Source organism: Salvelinus namaycush, chromosome 2 (genome assembly GCF_016432855.1).
Source record: "Salvelinus namaycush isolate Seneca chromosome 2, SaNama_1.0, whole genome shotgun sequence".
Classification (NCBI taxonomy): domain Eukaryota; kingdom Metazoa; phylum Chordata; class Actinopteri; order Salmoniformes; family Salmonidae; genus Salvelinus; species Salvelinus namaycush.
The window spans coordinates 1,483,975-1,504,918 of NC_052308.1; the positions used below are offsets into that span (position 1 = coordinate 1,483,975).

The following is a 20,944-nucleotide window of genomic DNA, read 5'->3' on the forward strand; positions in this document are numbered from 1 at the left end:
TTACCGAATTGAAGAAGATCAATTACCATATGCATTTCCATTGCCCTCACCTCGATTTGTATTATATATATCTGTGGATCATCCTCTATTGTCCCTAACATCTTTTACTTCTTCCTTCGCAACAGTTGTGGGATACACACATACACCCACACACACTCAGCCCTTACCCCCACACAACCATAAGCTCACTTTCTCAACAATTGCACCATCCCAGAGCCCAACTCAAGATGGGTCATGATTTACAAATGCACTTGCAGTTGCAGCTGCATGAGAAGGCCTGCAAGACCGCACAAAAAATTAGCAAAAATTGAGAGATTTATTTACCATTGTCATATCCTAGATAATGGAGGTCAAATGTACACCTTATTCCTGAAACACCCACAATACGGCCACCCGTCATGACCATGTCCCCACGCATCTCCATGCAGTCCGACTATGATTTTGTGCCGCCAGGGCCACAATAATATACCCCCTCTCTGAATGTCCGAGTGTGACCCCCTCCCCATGGGTTACTGCAGCTAGTGTTGCCAGCACTGCCACTGCCTGGGTGGGGGCACCCCACCGGAATCCCCACCGGCTAGGTACAAGGTCGTCAAGGTTCTCATTAGCAGCTTTGAGAATTTCCTTGTATATTATGCTCTCCCTTTATGGGGCTTTGGCTTTGCAGGACCAACCCTGCCAAGCAGGCTCAGAATCTTGAGGGGGCAGTGCTGCTCTTGGTCTCTGACCTCATTTTAGCTGCATACAGACCGCTTACAGCGGGCACATAAAACAGTTAGGGACTTCTCCTTAGTATCTGGGTCATTCAGGTGGGTGTCTAGGGTATAGTGCCATGGACCGTACCATTAAAATAGGATAATAAATAATTAGATATAATTTATAAAAAAATAAATAAAAAATGTAGTTCTCCATGATAGGACAATAAATAAATAAGACGTATAATTCATTATAAAGGTATATCCATCATCTGAACAACATTGAAAGCCCTCTCATACCCGGCTCACAGCAATACATTGGCTCTGGGATATGCAACCATTTCCTTACTCACTCACTCAACTTTCCAAACATAACAAATAAAATAAAAAATAAACACAAACCATACCATCCACACATACTGTGCCTTCTGTTTACTTAGTTTTTATCTTCACTATGTTGAATTAGTGCTTGTGTGTTCAATTAGTTATATGTGAAGATTTATAGAAAAGCTATATTTTTTATTGTATTGTTACAATCAGTAACCGGGCTTGAATTGTGTTTATTTCCCTCGTCTATGAGAACTTTGTAATTTTTAAAATAACCATGGAGTAGTCTTTGTGTCTCTGAACAACTGGTTATCAATATATAGTTTATCAACGACGAGAGCTACTCGTTTCGCTTTTAATCTATTTTCTTTGAAAATTGGATACAGAACTTTGCGCCGTTCTGCTATTTCCTTCGGAAACTGATCATTCATGCCAATTTTGGTCCCAGCAAGTCTTTTACCCAGGCTTTTAACCATTATTTTATCTTTAAATGAAGCAAATTTGGCAACGATTGGGCGTTCGTACCTCTGCCCTCTCTGTCCGAAGCGGTGAACGCGTTCAAGTTGGATTTTGTCGATAACTTCGCGTGGAATCTGAAGCGCTGTAAGGAGGAACTCTCTAACTATAGATTCAGGAACTTCTCCTTCTTTTTCTTGGATACCTGTAAGTACCAAATTCTCTCTCATGGATCTAGTTTGTATGTCTAGTAAGGTTTCCTTCAGAACGGTGTTCTCCTTTTTAATTCCATTCATTTCGGTTTCAATCTTATTGACTGTCCCTTTTAGCGCGTGTGTTTGCTTCTCCAATGTCGCAGCTTTTTCATCACTCATCTCTAGGCTTGCCTTCAACTCTTTTATATCCTTACTAACTAATTCAAGTATACCCAGTTTGTCATTTATTGATTTTAACAGATCGGTTTCGACCTTTACCATTCCCGGTGGTGAGAATATTAAGTCATCAGTGTCTGTAGAAGAGTCACGTTTTCGTTTAGTAATCGGTTCCCCTGTCTTACTCTCCGTCATGTTTGGTTGTTGCCTGTTTTCGTAATATTTGTCGATAAATGTCTCTAGTTTTAGGATTTGTTTTGTGTTATTGTCCAGATTGAAGGTTATCACTCACCAGATTAAGTAGTGCTAATATTTTAGTCTAATTTAGCAGATATTTCGAATATTATGTTTTATCTTGAGGTGCTCTACATAAATCCCTTCAGTCCGCCATTACCCTTACGTTACCTTCAAAAAAGTTAACCCACTGTTCCCACTGTTCCTAGGCCGTCATTGAAAATAATAATTTGTTCTTAACTGACTTGCCTCGTTAAATAAAGGTAAAATAAATAAAAAACATCAGTGCACCGACCTCCGCATGCCTCTTCCACTGCATCAAATCCTCAGCGTGCTTCTCCACTGCACACAGAAATAAACAGTTATGGTAGCTAGCCTACTGTAATATCTATTACATACAGGATGTGATCAATCTGTGATGATGATGATGATGATGATATGGAGGATAGTGTGTTGACTAACTCCTCACCACGGTTAGTGACCTCTCCATTGGAGACAGTGCTGTTGGTGTTGTTAATGTTTCGGTGCACCAATCTGGTGGCTGTCTCTGTGGCCGTGGTGTCTCCAAGTCTGTTGCTGTCTGTTGCCATGGCACCTCCGGGTCAAGACGCAGGGACGGGTTCTGTACAGGTATCGCCCTGCTGTAGGAACCTGAAGGAGAAACAGATTAGAATCGAACACGTGTATAGAGGAAGACAGCACCTGTTACAGACCCAACCCGTTGACTATAATCTCCTATAGCTTTTAAAGTGTATTACACAAATATAAACATTTAAAGTGTATTACACAAATATAAACACCCTTGTACTTGTAACCCGCCAAATCTTGTGAAAATAAAAAGTTAAAAACCCTTCTCCAAAAGCATAAATAACCAGAAAGAGAAGATGGCTGTCTTATAAAGATATAGGGGAACGTCCTATGGGATCCTATATCTAGCAGTTCTGTACTGTAGTAATCAACATTTTAAAATGAATAGATTTTGTAGACAGTGAAATTATTTCGACCTCCCCCACTGTTCATTGTACGAGGAAGTGTCAACTCTAATATTGTCTTTTAGCTATAATGGTATCTTAGCAACTGGATTACTTTTGCTGTTCTACACATTTTTCCATTGAGCTGCCATTTTGTTTTGGGGGGGAGGGACTTATTTGGCATGGAGATGAGAGACCATTTTGTAGTTTTAAAGCTAATGTGCTCTGAATGGCAATAAAAAATATATTTTGCAATTTAAAAAAAAACTGTCTAGCTTTTATTTGATTGTTATTTCTCAAAGATGGTATTATTAAACCATATACACTATATATATGTAACAGTATAACTTTAGTATGTCCCCTCGCCCCGACCCGGGCGCGAACCAGGGACCCTCTGCACACATCAACAACGGTCGCCCACGAAGCATCGTTACCCATCGCTCCACAAAGGCCGCGGCCCTTGCAGAGCAAGGTGCAACACTACTTCTAGGTTTCAGAGCAAGTGACTTAACTGATTGAAATGCTAGTAGCGCGTACCCGCTAACTAGCTAGCCATTTCACATCCGTTACACTCACCCCCCTTTCAACCTCCTCCTTTTCCGCAGCAACCAGTGATCCGGGTCAACAGCATCAATGTAACAGTATAACTTTAAACCGTCCCCTCGCCCCGACACGGGCGCGAACCAGGGACCCTCTGCACACATCAACAACTGACACCCACGAAGCGTCGTTACCCATCGCTCCACAAAAGCCGTGGCCTTTGTGGAGCGATGGGTAGCGATGCTTCGTGGGCGACCGTTGTTGATGTGTGCAGAGGGTCCCTGGTTCGCGCCCGTGTCGGGGCGAGGGGACGGTTTAAAGTTATACTGTTACATATATATAGTTCAATACTACTAAAACATACACAGTATATATATATATATAGTTCAATATTATTAAAACATACACAGTATATATACACTGCTCAAAAAAATAAAGGGAACACTTAAACAACACAATGTAACTCCAAGTCAATCACACTTCTGTGAAATCAAACTGTCCAATTAGGAAGCAACACTGATTGACAATAAATTTCAAATGCTGTTGTGCAAATAGAATAGACAAAAGGTGGAAATTATAGGCAATTAGCAAGACACCCCCAATAAAGGAGTGATTCTGCAGGTGGTGACCACAGACAACTTCTCAGTTCCTATGCTTCCTGGCTGATGTTTTGGTCACTTTTGAATGCTGGCGGTGCTCTCACTCTAGTGGTAGCATGAGACGGAGTCTACAACCCACACAAGTGGCTCAGGTAGTGCAGTTCATCCAGGATGGCACATCAATGCGAGCTGTGGCAAAAAGGTTTGCTGTGTCTGTCATCGTAGTGTCCAGAGCATGGAGGCGCTACCAGGAGACAGGCCAGTACATCAGGAGACGTGGAGGAGGCCGTAGGAGGGCAACAACCCAGCAGCAGGACCGCTACCTCCGCCTTTTTGCCAGGAGGTGCACTGCCAGAGCCCTGCAAAATGACCTCCAGCAGGCCACAAATGTGCATGTGTCTGCTCAAACGGTCAGAAACAGACTCCATGAGGGTGGTATGAGGGCCCGACGTCCACAGGTGGGGGTTGTGCTTACAGCCCAACACCGTGCAGGACGTTTGGCATTTTCCAGAGAACACCAAGATTGGCAAATTCGCCACTGGCGCCCTGTGCTCTTCACAGATGAAAGCAGGTTCACACTGAGCACATGAGCACATGTGACAGACGTGACAGAGTCTGGAGACGCCGTGGAGAACGTTCTGCTGCCTGCAACATCCTCCAGCATGACCGGTTTGGCGATGGTTCAGTCATGGTGTGGGGTGGCATTTCTTTGTGGGGCCGCACAGCCCTCCATGTGCTCGCCAGAGGTAGCCTGACTGCCATTAGGTACCGAGATGAGATCCTCAGACCCCTTGTGAGACCATATGCTGACACATGCACATTTGTGGCCTGCTGGAGGTCATTTTGCAGGGCTCTGGCAGTGCACCTCCTTGCACAAAGGCGGAGGTAGCGGTCCTGCTGCTGGGTTGTTGCCCTCCTACGGCCTCCTCCACGTCTCCTGATGTACTGGCCTGTCTCCTGGTAGCGCCTCCATGCTCTGGACACTACGATGACAGACACAGCAAACCTTTTTGCCACAGCTCGCATTGATGTGCCATCCTGGATGAACTGCACTACCTGAGCCACTTGTGTGGGTTGTAGACTCCGTCTCATGCTACCACTAGAGTGAGAGCACCGCCAGCATTCAAAAGTGACCAAAACATCAGCCAGGAAGCATAGGAACTGAGAAGTGGTCTGTGGTCACCACCTGCAGAATCACTCCTTTTTTGGGGGTGTCTTGCTAATTGCCTATAATTTCCACCTTTTGTGTATTCCATTTGCACAACAGCATGTGAAATTTATTGTCAATCAGTGTTGCTTCCTAAGTGGACAGTTTGATTTCATAGAAGTGTGATTGACTTGGAGTTACATTGTGTTGTTTAAGTGTTCCCTTTATTTTTTTGAGCAGTGTATATAGTTCAATATTACTAAAACATACACAGTATATATATATAGTTCAATATTTTTTAAAACATATACAGTATATATATATATAGTTCAATATCCTTTCTGTTTGCTTTCTATCTGGTGTTGATCGTAAGTTGACACTGAAGCTGTCCTTCCGTCACGAAAACAACCATTAGACGGCCCTGTAATCAGCTCCAATGACTGTCATTTCCTCCATGTTAAAGGGATAGTTAGACATGTTGGCAATGAAGCCATTTACCTACTTCCCCAGAGTCGGATGAACAGCTAGCATGCTAACTGTTCCTGTAGACTTCTAGTCACTGCGCTAAACGCTAGTAAGTATTGGCTCCTGAAACTACCTCTAACTTCCTTCGTACTGGACGCAGAGACATAAAAATTGCATCCACAATGGTATTCTGTTGTAGCTAGCGATATTCATAAAATAATAATTTTTCACCTCAAAAAATCCCAAACTAATATTTTTCCACAAAAAAAATACCCCCCTCCCCCAAAAACAATGTGCAGACCCCCCCCCCCCCCCCCCCCCCCCCAACTCCGCGGACCCGTAGGGAGATGGTAGAGGAAAGATTCTACGTTTTTTCCCCAGAAGGGGGCCGTGCTCCTCATCCCTTTCCATTTACGTCCCTGTACTGTCTGTACTATCTTTATGGGGGATTGGACTTGTACATAGTTGAGCTCTGTCTTAAGATATGATAATCAGCCTCTACAGTACAGTAGGGGAGAAAGATAAAGAGGGTCTGTCATGACCAATAGTAACCTCAGTTTCACTTCCTATCTCTCTGTTTCTGTCTCTATCGGGGGAACGATACAGAGGGTCTGTCGTCATGACCAACAGTAACCTCATCGTTCCTTATCCTTCCATTTCTGTTGACCCAATAACTCCCGGGACGGTATGTTCTTGGAAGGGTTCGATTTTTAAATAGCACATGAGGTCTGTCTAAATATATGCTGACGACAGGATTGGAAGAGAGAGGTGGTGAACAACCTGTCCATTGTCATCCCAACGGCCCACTGGACGAAAACAAGCCACATACCCTTACAAGTAGTAGCACACGTTTGTTTATCTGTAGTGTTTGATCAGCGTCAGGGTTTACTAGAGGTTATCATCTCTTGTGTGTTTCCTGTTTTCATTCTCTCCTTCCCTCTCTCCTCCTCTCTCTCTCTTCTGTCTCCCTCCCTCCCTCCCTCATTCCCAATGTCTCTCTCTCCTCTCTCCCCCATCTCTCTCTCTCCCTCTCTCCCCTCTCTCTGTCCCCCCTCTCTCCTCCTCTCTCTCTCTTCTGTCTCCCTCATTCCCAATGTCTCTCTCTCCTCTCTCCCCCCATCTCTCTCTCTCCCTCTCTCCCTTCTCTCTGTCCCCCCTCTCTCCCTCCTTTCTTTCCCCCTTTGTCTCTCTCCTCTCTATTTCTCTCCCTCCCCGTCTCTCTCTCCCACCGATGCAATCATTTACTCAATGATTATTTTCATGTGAGGTAGAGGCTGTTCTTTCATTTTGAACTAATGACAGATATGCTGATATGACATTGTAAAGGTCGAAGACATTAAAGTCCAAGAGTTCTATTCAGTCTGTATCGCTGAAGCGTTACACATTCCGCGATAAAAATGTGAAGGTAATTTACAGTTGTACCGACATAAGCAGCGTTTACCGTGAATGCAGGCTCCGCTAAAGCGGGGAACATTGCCTTTTAAATTTCAATCTCGCTGTAAAAAACTGAACTTCCGCTATGCGCATTGATTATAGTGTGAAGTAGAAGGCAGCAATGAAACATGCTTATAGGTCACGTGGGAATTAAATGAAGAGGAGTGTTTCACTCTTTCTCTGAATATTCTGTGCTTGTTGAGTCAATGCCCAGTTGAGTTGAGTCAATGCCCAGTTGAGTTGAGTCAATGCCCAGTTGAGTTGAGTCAATGCCCAGTTGAATTGAGTCAATGCCCAGTTGAGTTGACTCAATGCCCAGTTGAGTTGAGTCAATGCCCAGTTGAGTTGACTCAATGCCCAGTTGAGTTGAGTCAATGCCCAGTTGAATTGAGTCAATGCCCAGTTGAGTTGACTCAATGCCCAGTTGAGTTGAGTCAATGCCCAGTTGAGTTGAGTCAATGCCCAGTTGAGTTGAGTCAATGCCCAGTTGAGTTGAGTCAATGCCCAGTTGAATTGAGTCAATGCCCATTTGAGTTGAGTCAATGCCCAGTTGAATTGAGTCAATGCCCAGTTGAGTTGACTCAATGCCCAGTTGAGTTGAGTCAATGCCCAGTTGAGTTGAGTCAATGCCCAGTTGAATTGACTCAATGCCCAGTTGAGTTGACTCAATGCCCAGTTGAATTGAGTCAATGCCCAGTTGAGTTGACTCAATGCCCAGTTGAGTTGACTCAATGCCCAGTTGAATTGAGTCAATGCCCAGTTGAGTTGACTCAATGCCCAGTTGAATTGAGTCAATGCCCAGTTGAGTTGACTCAATGCCCAGTTGAGTTGAGTCAATGCCCAGTTGAGTTGAGTCAATGCCCAGTTGAGTTGAGTCAATGCCCAGTTGAGTTGAGTCAATGCCCAGTTGAGTTGAGTCAATGCCCAGTTGAGTTGAGTCAATGCCCAGTTGAGTTGACTCAATGCCCAGAACTAGAAGACACATAGTAGACACAATCATGGTCTGTGTCTTGTTCACAGTACATTTAGGTGTATTTGTCATTAGACAGTACAGTAGCATCCATCCTTCTCTGGTTGAACTCAAACTACCATCAGATTGTAGCAAATCGTACCTCTAAGATCTTGGCCATCTCCATCCCTCACCATAGAGTACTGAAGGTTTGAGATTTTCTGTCATCCAGGCTTACGTCCTGTTATTGCTTTATGTTATTAGATTATCTACCAGAGCTGGAAATGAATAAATGACTCAGCAATTTATATTAACAAGCACCATGTACCTGCTTACCTGTTTCTCAGTCATGTGGTCCTTTCACAAACAGAGAAGATATAGAATGAGCTCTGTGATTTCTAAATTAATCTCTGATCTCTAAGGTAATCTCTGATCTCTCTGATCTCTAAGGTAATCTCTGATCTATGTGATCTCTAAGGTCATCTCTGATCTCGAAGGTCACCTCTGATCTCTCTGATCTCGAGGGTCATCTCTGATCTCTGTGATCTCTAAGGTCATCTCTGATCTATGTGATCTCTAAGGTCATCTCTGATCTCTAAGGTCATCTCTGATCTCTCTGATCCCTAAGGTCATCTCTGATCTATGTGATCTCTAAGGTCATCTCTGATCTCTAAAGTCATCTCTGATCTCTGTGATCTCTAAGGTCATCTCTGATCTCCGTGATCTCTAAGGTCATCTCTGATCTATGTGATCTCTAAGGTCATCTCTGATCTCTAAGGTCATCTCTGATCTCTAAGGTCATCTCTGATCTCTCTGATCCCTAAGGTCATCTCTGATCTCTAAGGGTATCTCTGATCTATGTGATCTCTAAGGTCATCTCTGATCTCTAAGGTCATCTCTGATCTATGTGATCTCTAAGGTCATCTCTGATCTCTAACTTCTTCTTAATAGGGGGGCGCTGTTTTCACTTTGGAAAAAATTGTGCCCAAATTAAACGGCCTCGTACTCTGTTCTAGATCATACAATATGCATATTATTATTACTATTGGATAGAAAACACTCTGAAGTTTCTAAAACTGTTTGAATTATATCTGTGAGTAAAACAGAACTCATTTGGCAGCAAACTTCCATACAGGAAGTGAAAATTCTGAAAATGAGGCTCTGTGTCAGGGCCTGCCTATTCAACTGGCTTTTATTTATGGATCTTCTACTGCCTGTTGACATCTAGTGGAAGGCGTATGAAGTGCATACGCCTTCCACTAGATGTCAACAGGCAGTAGAAGGTTGAATGGGGTGTCTAGCTTGATGTGAGGCCGAATAAGAGCTTTTGGAGTGACAGGTCCGCCCTTTTGTCAGTTTTCATCTGCGCGCCGGGGAACCTCACATTGTCTTCTGAAAAGCGTTCGGTATAAACTACGAATTGCTCCGGCTCTGATGTTATTGGATACATATGAGAAGAACATCATAAAGTAGGATTTTCAACCGAGTTTGACCAGTTTATTCGACGTTTATTGGGAATTTTGGAATTTTTCGTTCCATGCGCCAAGATTTCTTGGACACGTGAGCTCCGCATGGCTAGCCAAAGTTGCTAATTCGACAGAAGAAATGGACATTCTAAAACCAAACAATGATTTATTCTGGACCTAGGACTCCTTGCACAACATTCTGATGGAAGATCAGCAAAAGTAAGAGAATATTTATGATGTTATTTCGTATTTTTGTATAATATGTTGGCTCCAACACGGCGGAGAATAGGTGAGCGCTGTCTCACAATAATGCATGCTGTAGTTGTAGTAAAGTTATTTTTTAAAATCTAACACAGCGGTTGCATTAAGAACCAGTGTATCTTTCATTTGCCATACAACAAGTATTTTTATGTAAAGTTTATGATGAGTTCTTTGGTTAGATTAGGTGACTCTCCAAAATATCTCCGGACATTTTGGTGAATTGTTGCTATGTATTCACAATGTATAACCACGATTTGCAGCTCTAAATATGCACATTTTTGAACAAAACATAAATGTATTGTATAACATGATGTTACAAGACTGTCATCTGATGAAGTTGTCCAAAGGTTAGTGATTCATTTTATCTCTATTGCTGGTTTTTGTGAAAGCTATGTTGGCGGTGAATAAATGGCTTTGTGTGTTTGGCTATTGTGGTAAGCTAATATAATTCTATATTGTGTTTTCGCTGTAAAACACTTAAAAAATCGGAAATATTGGCTGGATTCACAAGATGTTTATCTTTCATTTGCTGTACACCATGTATTTTTCATAAATGTTTTATGATGAGTATTTATGTATTTCACGTTGCTCTCTGTAATTATTCTGGCTGCTTTGGTGCTATTTGTGATGGTGGCTGCAATGTAAAACTACGATTTATACCTCAAATATGCACATTTTCGAACAAAACATAAATGTATTGTATAACATGATGTTATAAGACTGTCATCTGATGAAGTTGTTCAAGGTTAGTGATTAATTTTATCTCTATTTCTGGGTTTTGTTAAAGCTACCTATGCGGTGGAAACATGGTGAAAACATGGCATTGTGTGTTTGGCTATTGTGGTTAGCTAATATAAATACATATTGTGTTTTCACTGTAAAACATTTTAAAAATCGGAAATGATGGCTGGATTCACAAGATGTTTATCTTTCATTTGCTGTATTGGACTTGTGATTTCATGAAATTATATTATATGATATCCCTGTCACGTTAGGCTAGGCTATGCTAGTCAGCTTTTTTGATGAGGATGCTCCCGGATCCGGGATGGGTAGCCCTGAAAGGCTAAGGTCATCTCTGATCTATGTGATCTCTAAGGTCATCTCTGATCTCTAAGGTCATCTCTGATCGATCTAAAACCCAAGCTGGGTTCCACCAGAGCCATATATAAATATACAGTAAATAACAATATACACTGGGGTCACAGCAAAATAAACATATCTCTAGATACTGTAAATAACATACATTATATTGGGTTCAACTTGTAATCACATTGTAGGTTACTCACAGTGTTCTGGTCTCAGGCTCAGGTCTCCCCTGACACAGACAGGCTCCAGGGAGTGATCCTCAGGGAGAAGCAATGTCGCTGAGTGTCTCGCTGGTGTGTGAGTGTGTGTGTGTGTGAACTGTGTCCCTCTCTTACATCAGCTGAAAGGTTGATCTTTGCCCAGCTTGGCTGAGGTCCTACCCTTCTCCTGTAGTCACCTGGCTGGCTGGCTGGCTGGCTGGCTGGCCGACTAGTATATCTAGACCAGAGCTGTATAAGGGTCCACAATGAGACTAGTATATCTAGACCAGAGCTGTATAAGGGTCCACAATGAGACTAGTATATCCAGACCAGAGCTGTATAAGGGTCCATAGTGAGACTAGTGTATCTAGACCAGAGCTGTATGGGTCCACAATGAGACTAGTATATCCAGACCAGAGCTGTATAAGGGTCCACAACGAGAATAGTATATCCAGACCAGAGCTGTATAAGGGTCCACAATGAGACTAGTATATCTAGACCAGAGCTGTATAAGGTTCCACAATGAGACTAGTATATCCAGACCAGAGCTGTATAAGGGTCCACAATGAGACCAGTATATCCAGACCAGAGCTGTATAAGGGTCCACAATGAGACCAGTATATCCAGACCAGAGATGTATAAGTGTCCACAATGAGACTAGTATATCTAGACTAGAGCTGTATAAGGGTCCATAGTGTGTCCTTCTGTCCATTGGTTCTGTGTGTGTGTGTGTGTGTGTGTGTGTGTGTGTGTGTGTGTGTGTGTGTGTGTGTGTGTGTGTGTGTGTGTGTGTGTGTGTGTGTGTGTGTGTGTGTGTGTGTGTGTGTGTGTGTGTGTGTGTGTGTGTGTGTGTGTGTGTGTGTATGTGTGCGTGTGCGTGCGTTAGTTCGGAGGAAGATGACTGGACAAGTTTTTACAGTACTAAGGAATTATCATCCCATGTATTTTCCCTTTATCTCTTTTTTTTGCTGTTGTGTCTTTGACCCCATTGTTATGGCAACCTTAATGACCCTTTAATGACCTTTTTATCTTTCTTTTCTCCTAGCTCTAGATTCCATGGAGAACTATATTACTATAGAACTATATCTATTCAATTATGTGCTAGATCATTTTAGAATAAAATATACATCTTTACTGTACATTACATGACGTTTATATTGGCTATTAAATGGTTGATGAGCCGTTACATTTGTAACTTAATTAACAGGAATCTGTTTCCTCTTTACGTGACGGTATATCCTACAGCTTTAAATAAAAACACAACGCTGTTTGTAGTAATAAAACACGGAGGCCTGACTGTCGTGATACAGATCATCTTTATTGTAAGACTTTCATTATAATAACATGTTTGTTGTTTCTCAGCAGCTACAGTCATGTACTGCATGCACTATCCAGCACACTACAAACAAACTAACAATATTGATACGTTGTTGTCTTTTTTCTTTAGGTTATTTACTACTGTACACTGTATTTTAGAATAATACCACGATGTACTACAGTCCCCATAATGCATCAGGGATAGGACTAGAACATCTTCAGATTGGTTACAAATCAGACAACAGACAGACTCACACTCAGTTTCTTTCTCAACATCATCTTCATCATCCTCAACATCATCGCTATCATCATCATCATCATCATCATCATCATCATCCCACATTCCACATGTCTAGACCTATAGTGCAGAGATCCCAGCCACTATCTATCAGTGATGTGTAGTCATGGATACCAAAGGAAGCCAGGCTCCCCAAATATTTGACCAATAAAAACATTTAAAATGTATATTTCGTCTCTCTCTGTGTTTTCATAATTTTTCGTCAATTCGCAAGTGGCTGAATCTCACCGGAGAAATCTGAGCGAGAGGAACAGCGTCCCTCTGTGTAGTCCATGTATCTGACACTGTCTGGAACAAAAGAGTATGAAGTGTTTCCGCCGTAGCATTTGACTGATTGATGCCAGCAAGCATATGGCCTTCCTTGATATTTTTTTTAAAATAAAATAATTAGCCAATCAGCGTAAAGCTGAGCTCAACTGTGGGATGTTCTGGTGCAGCAACCCCCCCCCCCCCTCCCCCCAAAGGAAGTCACTTTGGATTTGGCTTCACACCAATCAAATCACATCCTAAGAAAAAAGTCATTTTCGTTTCTGGCCTACTTGTGTTGATGTCCTGCAGTAGCTAGCTTGCTAAATCGGCCCTTTCCTAAACCATGGATGGAGATGGGGATTTGGACTTGTGGTTTTGACTTAATTCTCTCTACAGGCCAATGATTATGATGGCGATTCTGATCTAACCATGAATTAATATATTGTACCCCTGGCCTGAGACAATTGAAGTTCAAGATGTAGCCTAGAATGCTCACATTAACTAACTAGCTAACTAAGCTGGCTCATTGTTGCCCTTGCGAGGAAGTTAGTCTAGCCAGCATTCTAGCTAGGTAGCCTATGACAATAACAACTTAAAGAGTACTGTATGACAGAGCCATTGACTGTTTTGCCAACATGTAAGAGAGGAGGATGGCATTGGAGTTCAACTAAGCATATATAGCTTTGTTGATTTGATGTGAACGTTTAAGTTGAAATGGTTCTGTAAGAGCGGCGTCAATACTCTCGTTGTCTTTGTGCTGACCTGCGCTAACTCAGTGGCTCTAAACTGTCGAAAACATTAACTTGTTGGACCATGTTCCAGGTCATGTACTGTAACTGTTACATGCAATATTTGCTTTGTGGACTTCACTGGACAGATGTTGCTCTCCGGGTTTTGTGATGAAACAAGCGTACAATACCAGTCAAAAGTTTGGACACAGCTACTTATTCAAAGGTTTTTCTTTATTTTTTTTACAATTTTCTACATTGTAGAATAATACTGAAGACATCAAAATGATGAAATAACACATATGGAATCATGTGGTAACCAGAAAAGTGTTAAACAAATCAAAATATATATTATATTTTAGATTCTCAAAGTAACCACCCTTTGCCTTGATGGCAGCTTTGCACACTCGTGGCATTCTCTCAACCAGCTTCATGAGTTAGTCACTTGGAATGCATTTAAATTAACACATGTGCCTTGTTAAAAGTTAAATAGTGGAATTTATTTCCATCTTAATGCATTTGAGCCAATCAGTTGTGTTAGAAGGTAGGGGGGTATACAGAAGTTAGCCCTATTTGGTAAAAGACCGAGTCCATATTATGGCAAGAACAGCTCAAATAAGCAAAGAGAAATGACAGTCCGTCATTGCTTTAAGACATGAAGGTCAGTCAATGCGGAACATTTCAAGAACTTTTAAAGTTTCTTCAAGTGCAGTCGCAGAAAACGTCAAGCGCTATGATGAAACCGGCTCTCATGAGGACCACCACAGGAAAGGAAGACCCAGAGTTACCTCTGCTGCAGAGGATATGATGAAACCGGCTCTCATGAGGACCACCACAGGAAAGGAAGAACCAGAGTTACCTCTGCTGCAGAGGATATGATGAAACCGGCTCTCATGAGGACCACCACAGGAAAGGAAGACCCAGAGTTACCTCTGCTGCAGAGGATACGTTCATTAGAGTTAACTGCTCCTCCGATTGCAGCTCAAATAAATGCTTCACAAATCTCAACATCAACTGTTCTGAGACCTCGTGAATCAGGCCTTCATGGTCAAATTGCTGCAAAGAAACCATTACTAAAGGACAACAATAATAAGAAGAGACTTGCTTGGGCCAAGAAACACGAGCAATGGACATTAGACCGGTGAAAATCTGTCCTTTGGTCTGATGTGTCCAAATTTGAGGTTTTTGGTTCCAACCGCCGTGTCTTTGTGAGACGCAGAGTAGGTGAACGAATGATCTCTGCATGTGTGGTTCCCACTGTAAAGCATGGAGGAAGAGGTGTGATGTTGTGGGGGTGCTTTGCTGGTGACACTGTCAGTGATTTATTTAGAATTCAAGGCACAGTTAACCAGCATGGCTACCACAGCATTCTGCAGCGATACACTATCCCATCTGGTTTGCCCTTAGTGGGACTATCATTTGTTTTTCAACAGGACAATGACCCAACACACCTCCAGACTGTGTAAGGGCTATTTGACCAAGAAGGAGAGTGATGGAGTGCTGCATCAGATGACCTGGCCTCCATAATCACCCGACCTCAACCCAATTGAGATGGTTTGGAATGAGTTGGACCACAGAGTGAAGGAAAATAAGTGCTCAGCATATGTGGGAACTCCTTCAAGACTTTTGGAAAAGCATTCCAGGTGAAGTTGTTTGAGAGAATGCCAAGAGTGTTTAAAGCTGTCATCAAGGCAAGAGGTGGCTACTTTGAAAAATCTCAAATATAAACTATATTTTGATTTGTTTAACACTTTTTGGTTACTACGTTTTCTGTGTTATTTCATAGTTTTGATGTCTTCACTATTATTCTACAATGTAAAAAAAAATAAAGAAAAACCATTGAATGAGTAGGTGTGTCCAAACTTTTGACTGGTACTGTATGTTTAGTTGAATTTATTCCGCCACTGTGAGACTGTTGTCTTTTTGTTGTCACGGTCTTATTGTATATCATGGTGGCATATGAACTAATGAGTTATAGAGAAATTATCACAATATAGGTTTTAATATGGATTTTTTACTGGCTCAGCTTGTCCAGTGATTTTACCCACACACCGCTACTGCTATCTATATGCTGTTGATTTTAAATAGTAGAGGAGCGCAAACAAAAATAAGTTGTTTACACAAGATAAAGCGCACAATGCTTTGTTGTTGAGCCTCATGGCAGTGGGGTGTTGGTTTTGTATACAGGGTTCAGAGGAGTCACAGAGCAAGAGAGAATGGACCTGGTGGTTACGACCCTGGTTGTACGACCCTGGTAGTTACGACCCTGGTGGTTACGACCCTGGTGGTTACGACCCTGGTGGTTACGACCCTGGTAGTTACGACCCTGGTGGTTACGACCCTGGTAGTTACAACCCTGGTAGTTACAACCCTGGTAGTTACCACCCTGGTAGTTACCACCCTGGTAGTTACAACCCTGGTAGTTACAACCCTGGTGGTTACGACCCTGGTAGTTACAACCCTGGTAGTTACAACCCTGGTAGTTACAACCCTGGTAGTTACAACGCTGGTGGTTACGACCCTGGTAGTTACGACCCTGGTAGTTACGACCCTGGTAGTTACAACCCTGGTAGTTACCACCCTGGTGGTTATGACCCTGGTAGTTACGACCCTGGTGGTTACGACCCTGGTAGTTACGACCCTGGTGGTTACGACCCTGGTAGTTACGACCCTGGTGGTTACCACCCTGGTAGTTACCACCCTGGTGGTTACGACCCTGGTAGTTACGACCCTGGTGGTTACGACCCTGGTAGTTACGACCCTGGTAGTTACAACCCTGGTAGTTACGACCCTGGTAGTTACGACCCTAACATACATACGCACACATGAAGCCTTCCCTGGCCCTCTTGTCTTGACTGGCTGATCAGAAGGGATCTCACTGGGAGGCAGCACTTCTGTGTGTTTGTGTGTGATCAGGAGGTGGCTTTGGGGAAAGTTCAGATGGATAGTCTCCGATACCTGTACCTCTGTGTTTTAAGAATGGCAGGTTTACACATGCCATGTATCTCATTCTGTTTCTCTGTTTCTCACTACCAATCTGCAACTAAAGTGTCTTCTGATATATCCAGAAGTATTCAACAGTAATACAAACAATGAGTTGATAAATAGTACATGACAAATACATTATCCATGTGCAAATCAGGGTAAACATATATATATATAACATTATATAGAATATTTACAACAAAAACACAACTTGCATTAAATAATACATATATTTAAATACACTAAATAATACATAGCATAAATAATCTTTCAAAACGGAAATAGACTGTATAAAAATAGTTGCTACATAATTACTAAAATGTAGTATTTTCCCCCAATAATATTTTCCATTCTGTGTTAGTGAATGTAACTGACCACTGAACAGACCACAACAGAACAGACCTATTGAGATGGAGGTATATAGAACCTGCCAACCCATGTAGATACAGTCAGACCTGGTTTCAAATAGTATTTGAAATCTTTTAAAAATGTATTTTCATTCGCATCAAGGCCGTCATGCCAGGCACACTGGACCCACTCCAGTTTACCTACCGCTCCAACAGAACCACAACAGATGCCCATTTCCATCGCTATTCACACGGCCCTAACACATCTGGACAAGAGGAACACCTATGTGAGAATGCTGTTCATTGACTACAGTGCAGCCTTCAACACTATAGTTCCCTCCAAGCTCGACACCAAGCTCAGATCCCTGGGTCTGGACACTACCTTCTGAAACTGGGTCCTGGACTTCCTGACGGGCAGACCACAGACTGTGAATATTGGCAACAACACCTCCGGCACACTGACTCTTAACACAGGGGCCCCCCAGGGGTGTATTCCTCAGCCCTCTGCTGATCCACTAGATCCTCAGCGTCCACATCACAGAGGACTTGACATGGACCAACAACACTACCACTCTTGTCAAGACAATCAACAGTGTCTCTACTTCCTGAGGCGGCTGTAGAAATTTGGCGTGCCACCCGGGGTCGTCTCCAAATACTACCGTTGCACCATTGAGTGTCCTGACCAGTTGCATTACGGCCTGGTACGGGAATTGCTCCGTCCACGACCGAAAGGCCCTCCAGCGGGTGGTTGATGAAGACGGCCCAGTACATCACTGGGATTGTGCTGCCATCTATCCAGGACATCTACTTGAAACATTGCCTGAAGAAGTCCCGCAGCATCATCAAGGACCCCACACACCACAGCATGAGGTCACTTCCTGCCATGAGCTATTCATTCCCTTACTGTCGGGCAGACGGTATCAGAGCATGATGTCTGATACCAACAGGCTCAGAGACCGTTTCTATCTACAAGCCATCAGACTGTATCAGAGCATGATGTCTGATAGCAACAGGCTCAGAGACAGTTTCTATCTACAAGCCATCAGACTGTATCGGAGCATGATGTCTGATACAAACAGGCTCAGAGACAGTTTCTATCTACAAGCCATCAGACTGTATCGGAGCATGATGTCTGATACCAACAGGCTCAGAGACCGTTTCTATCTACAAGCCATCAGACTGTATCAGAGCATGATGTCTGATAGCAACAGGCTCAGAGACAGTTTCTATCTACAAGCCATCAGACTGTATCGGAGCATGATGTCTGATACCAACAGGCTCAGAGACCGTTTCTATCTACAAGCCATCAGACTGTATCAGAGCATGATGTCTGATAGCAACAGGCTCAGAGACAGTTTCTATCTACAAGCCATCAGACTGTATCGGAGCATGATGTCTGATACAAACAGGCTCAGAGACAGTTTCTATCTACAAGCCATCAGACTGTATCGGAGCATGATGTCTGATACCAACAGGCTCAGAGACCGTTTCTATCTACAAGCCATCAGACTGTATCAGAGCATGATGTCTGATAGCAACAGGCTCAGAGACAGTTTCTATCTACAAGCCATCAGACTGTATCGGAGCATGATGTCTGATACCAACAGGCTCAGAGATAGTTTATATCTACAAGCCATCAGACTGCTGAACACTTGAACTGGACTGACCAACTGCATTGACTCTCAGCACCTTAGTGCGCACACTCACTCACTCACTCACTCACTCACTCACTCACTCACTCACTCACTCACTCACTCACTCACTCACTCACTCACTCACTCACTCACTCACTCACTCACTCACTCACTCCTTCACTCACTCACTCACTCACTCACTCACTCACTCACTCACTCACTCACTCACTCACTCACTCACTCACTCACTCACTCACGCTACACACACATCAAAACTGCTGCTAAGATTTCAAGTAGTATTTGAGCCCATGTCTGGATACAGTAGTACAATATGTTACAGCTCCAAAATATCCCTTTCTCTCTCTCTGTATAGATCGATGCATAGAAAAGCACTGAAAATAAAAGTCCAGATTTTTTTGCCAGACTTTTCCTAGTTCTCAGACACTAGTAGTTTGCTCTCATATCAGATAACCTATTTGATGTAAACCATGAGTTACTGCATTAAAGTCATCACACATTAAAAGCATACATTACTCTGAAAGCCAGCCGTGAAGTAGCCTGGTCCCAGAACAGTTTGTGCATCCACCTACTCCATTGGCATTGTCATCCATTCCATAAGGAGTTGGCAAGAGAGCCGAAAACAGCCTGGCACCCAGGCTAGCTTTGAAGTGCTCGGTTGAAGCGTCCGCATACAACAGACATGCTTGTTTGCGTCTGACTGTAGCAGCTGTTATTCTATAGTCAGGGTAATATACACACATACAAGTACAACACAGAGCCTGCTGTAGGAAGTTTGAGGATGACCTATGACCCTAACTCATCTACTGACTGTATATCAGCTATTTACTGAGCATGAGGCTGCTGTCCGCTTCATCTGAGGTTCTGAGTCATGGCGTTTAAACCACTGCTAACAGCACAGGGATCGTGATCTGCCCCCTACCTACAGTACTCTGTCCATTCAATCTAGACCTGAGCAGATATGTAAATATATATCTCAGAGCCTGACAACACGACAGGACATACTGGAAGCAAGAGAAGAAGTCACCTGTTGTCTTTATAGTGAGGACATCAGGGTTGGATTCAATTTCATTTCCTTTCAGTCAATTCAGGAAGTAAACAGGAACTTTCAACTTTGAATTGAAATGGAATTGATCCTAACGCTTATTAAGGAGGTGAAAGAAACAGCTGTCTGATATGTTAACCAGCTCAGATAGCAACTAGGACTACTACATAACCACTAGAAGTATGACACCAGTCATATAGTGAAAGTCCTAGGCCGTCACTGTCAATAAGAAATTCTTCGTAATTGACTTGCCTAGTTAAATTAAAGGTAAAAAAATATATAAATAATAATAATATTTGTTATGTTTTGATGTCTTCACTATTATTCTACAATGTAGAAAATAGTAAAAAATAAAGAAAAACCCTTGAATGAGTAGATGTTCTAATACTTTTGACTGGTACTGTACATGAATTGTATAGAGTGAAAAATGTATGAGCAGGTTTATTAGAAATGTATTAAGGCTATGCCGTGTGTGTTTACTTCTATCAATCTTCAATTGCAAGGTGGTTGTTAGGTCAGGTTATTGTCTGTTTTCCAACAGATTTAACCCAAAATAGCCTAAAAAGATAATCTCATTTACCCTCACTAAAGCCTCCGGGAATGGCGAGGAGCAGCAAGAGTGCGCCCTAGTGGCCACACAGAACACCACACCCTCTCTCGCTCCAACAGCCTTGACCACAGTTCATCCCAAAAAGGGTCAGGGCTCTGAGGAAGAGGAAGCTGCCAATTCTAGTGGTTAATTTACAGTGCTTTCTAAACCACTGGTCCTACACTCCCATACATAGCCTATTTAGTACAGTACGTTATATTCATATCACCAACAAATGATTAAACAAACGGTTCAAGAGAGTACACGGACAGTCAGCAAGCATAATGGGGGAGATGGGGGAAAGGAGGAGAGAGGGAGAAAGGAGGAGAGAGGGAGAAAGGAGGAGAGAGGGAGAAAGGAGGAGAGAGGGAGAGGGGGAGGGGGCTACAGAGAGTTCTACGGAGAGAGGAAGAGGGAGAGAGACAGTCTTACTGGGAAATGGGGGAGGAGAGGGAGAGAGACCGTCTTACTGGGAAAGGGGGAGGAGAGGGAGAGAGACCGTCTTACTGGGAAAGGGGGGGGGAGGGAGAGAG

The 20,944-nt window shown here is 42.8% G+C and overlaps 1 protein-coding gene across 2 annotated transcripts in view; it reads right to left on the reverse strand.

Moving 5' to 3' along the window:
* Positions 1–11,333, reverse strand: part of soat2 (sterol O-acyltransferase 2) — a 34,515-nt gene extending 23,182 nt beyond the window's left edge. Inside the window, exons 1-3 of one of the 2 annotated variants that reach the window (XM_039006366.1) lie at positions 11,202–11,333; positions 2,556–2,734; positions 2,379–2,425 (exon numbers count right to left, since the gene is read on the reverse strand). In XM_039006366.1, coding sequence (XP_038862294.1) covers positions 2,379–2,425; positions 2,556–2,673 — 165 coding nt within the window. In that variant the 5' untranslated portion in view covers positions 2,674–2,734; positions 11,202–11,333. Of the gene's footprint in view, positions 1–2,378; positions 2,426–2,552; positions 2,735–11,201 lie in introns of both variants that reach the window. The other variant, XM_039006359.1, reaches the window with a different exon arrangement.
* Between the last annotated feature and the right edge of the window lie 9,611 nt (positions 11,334–20,944).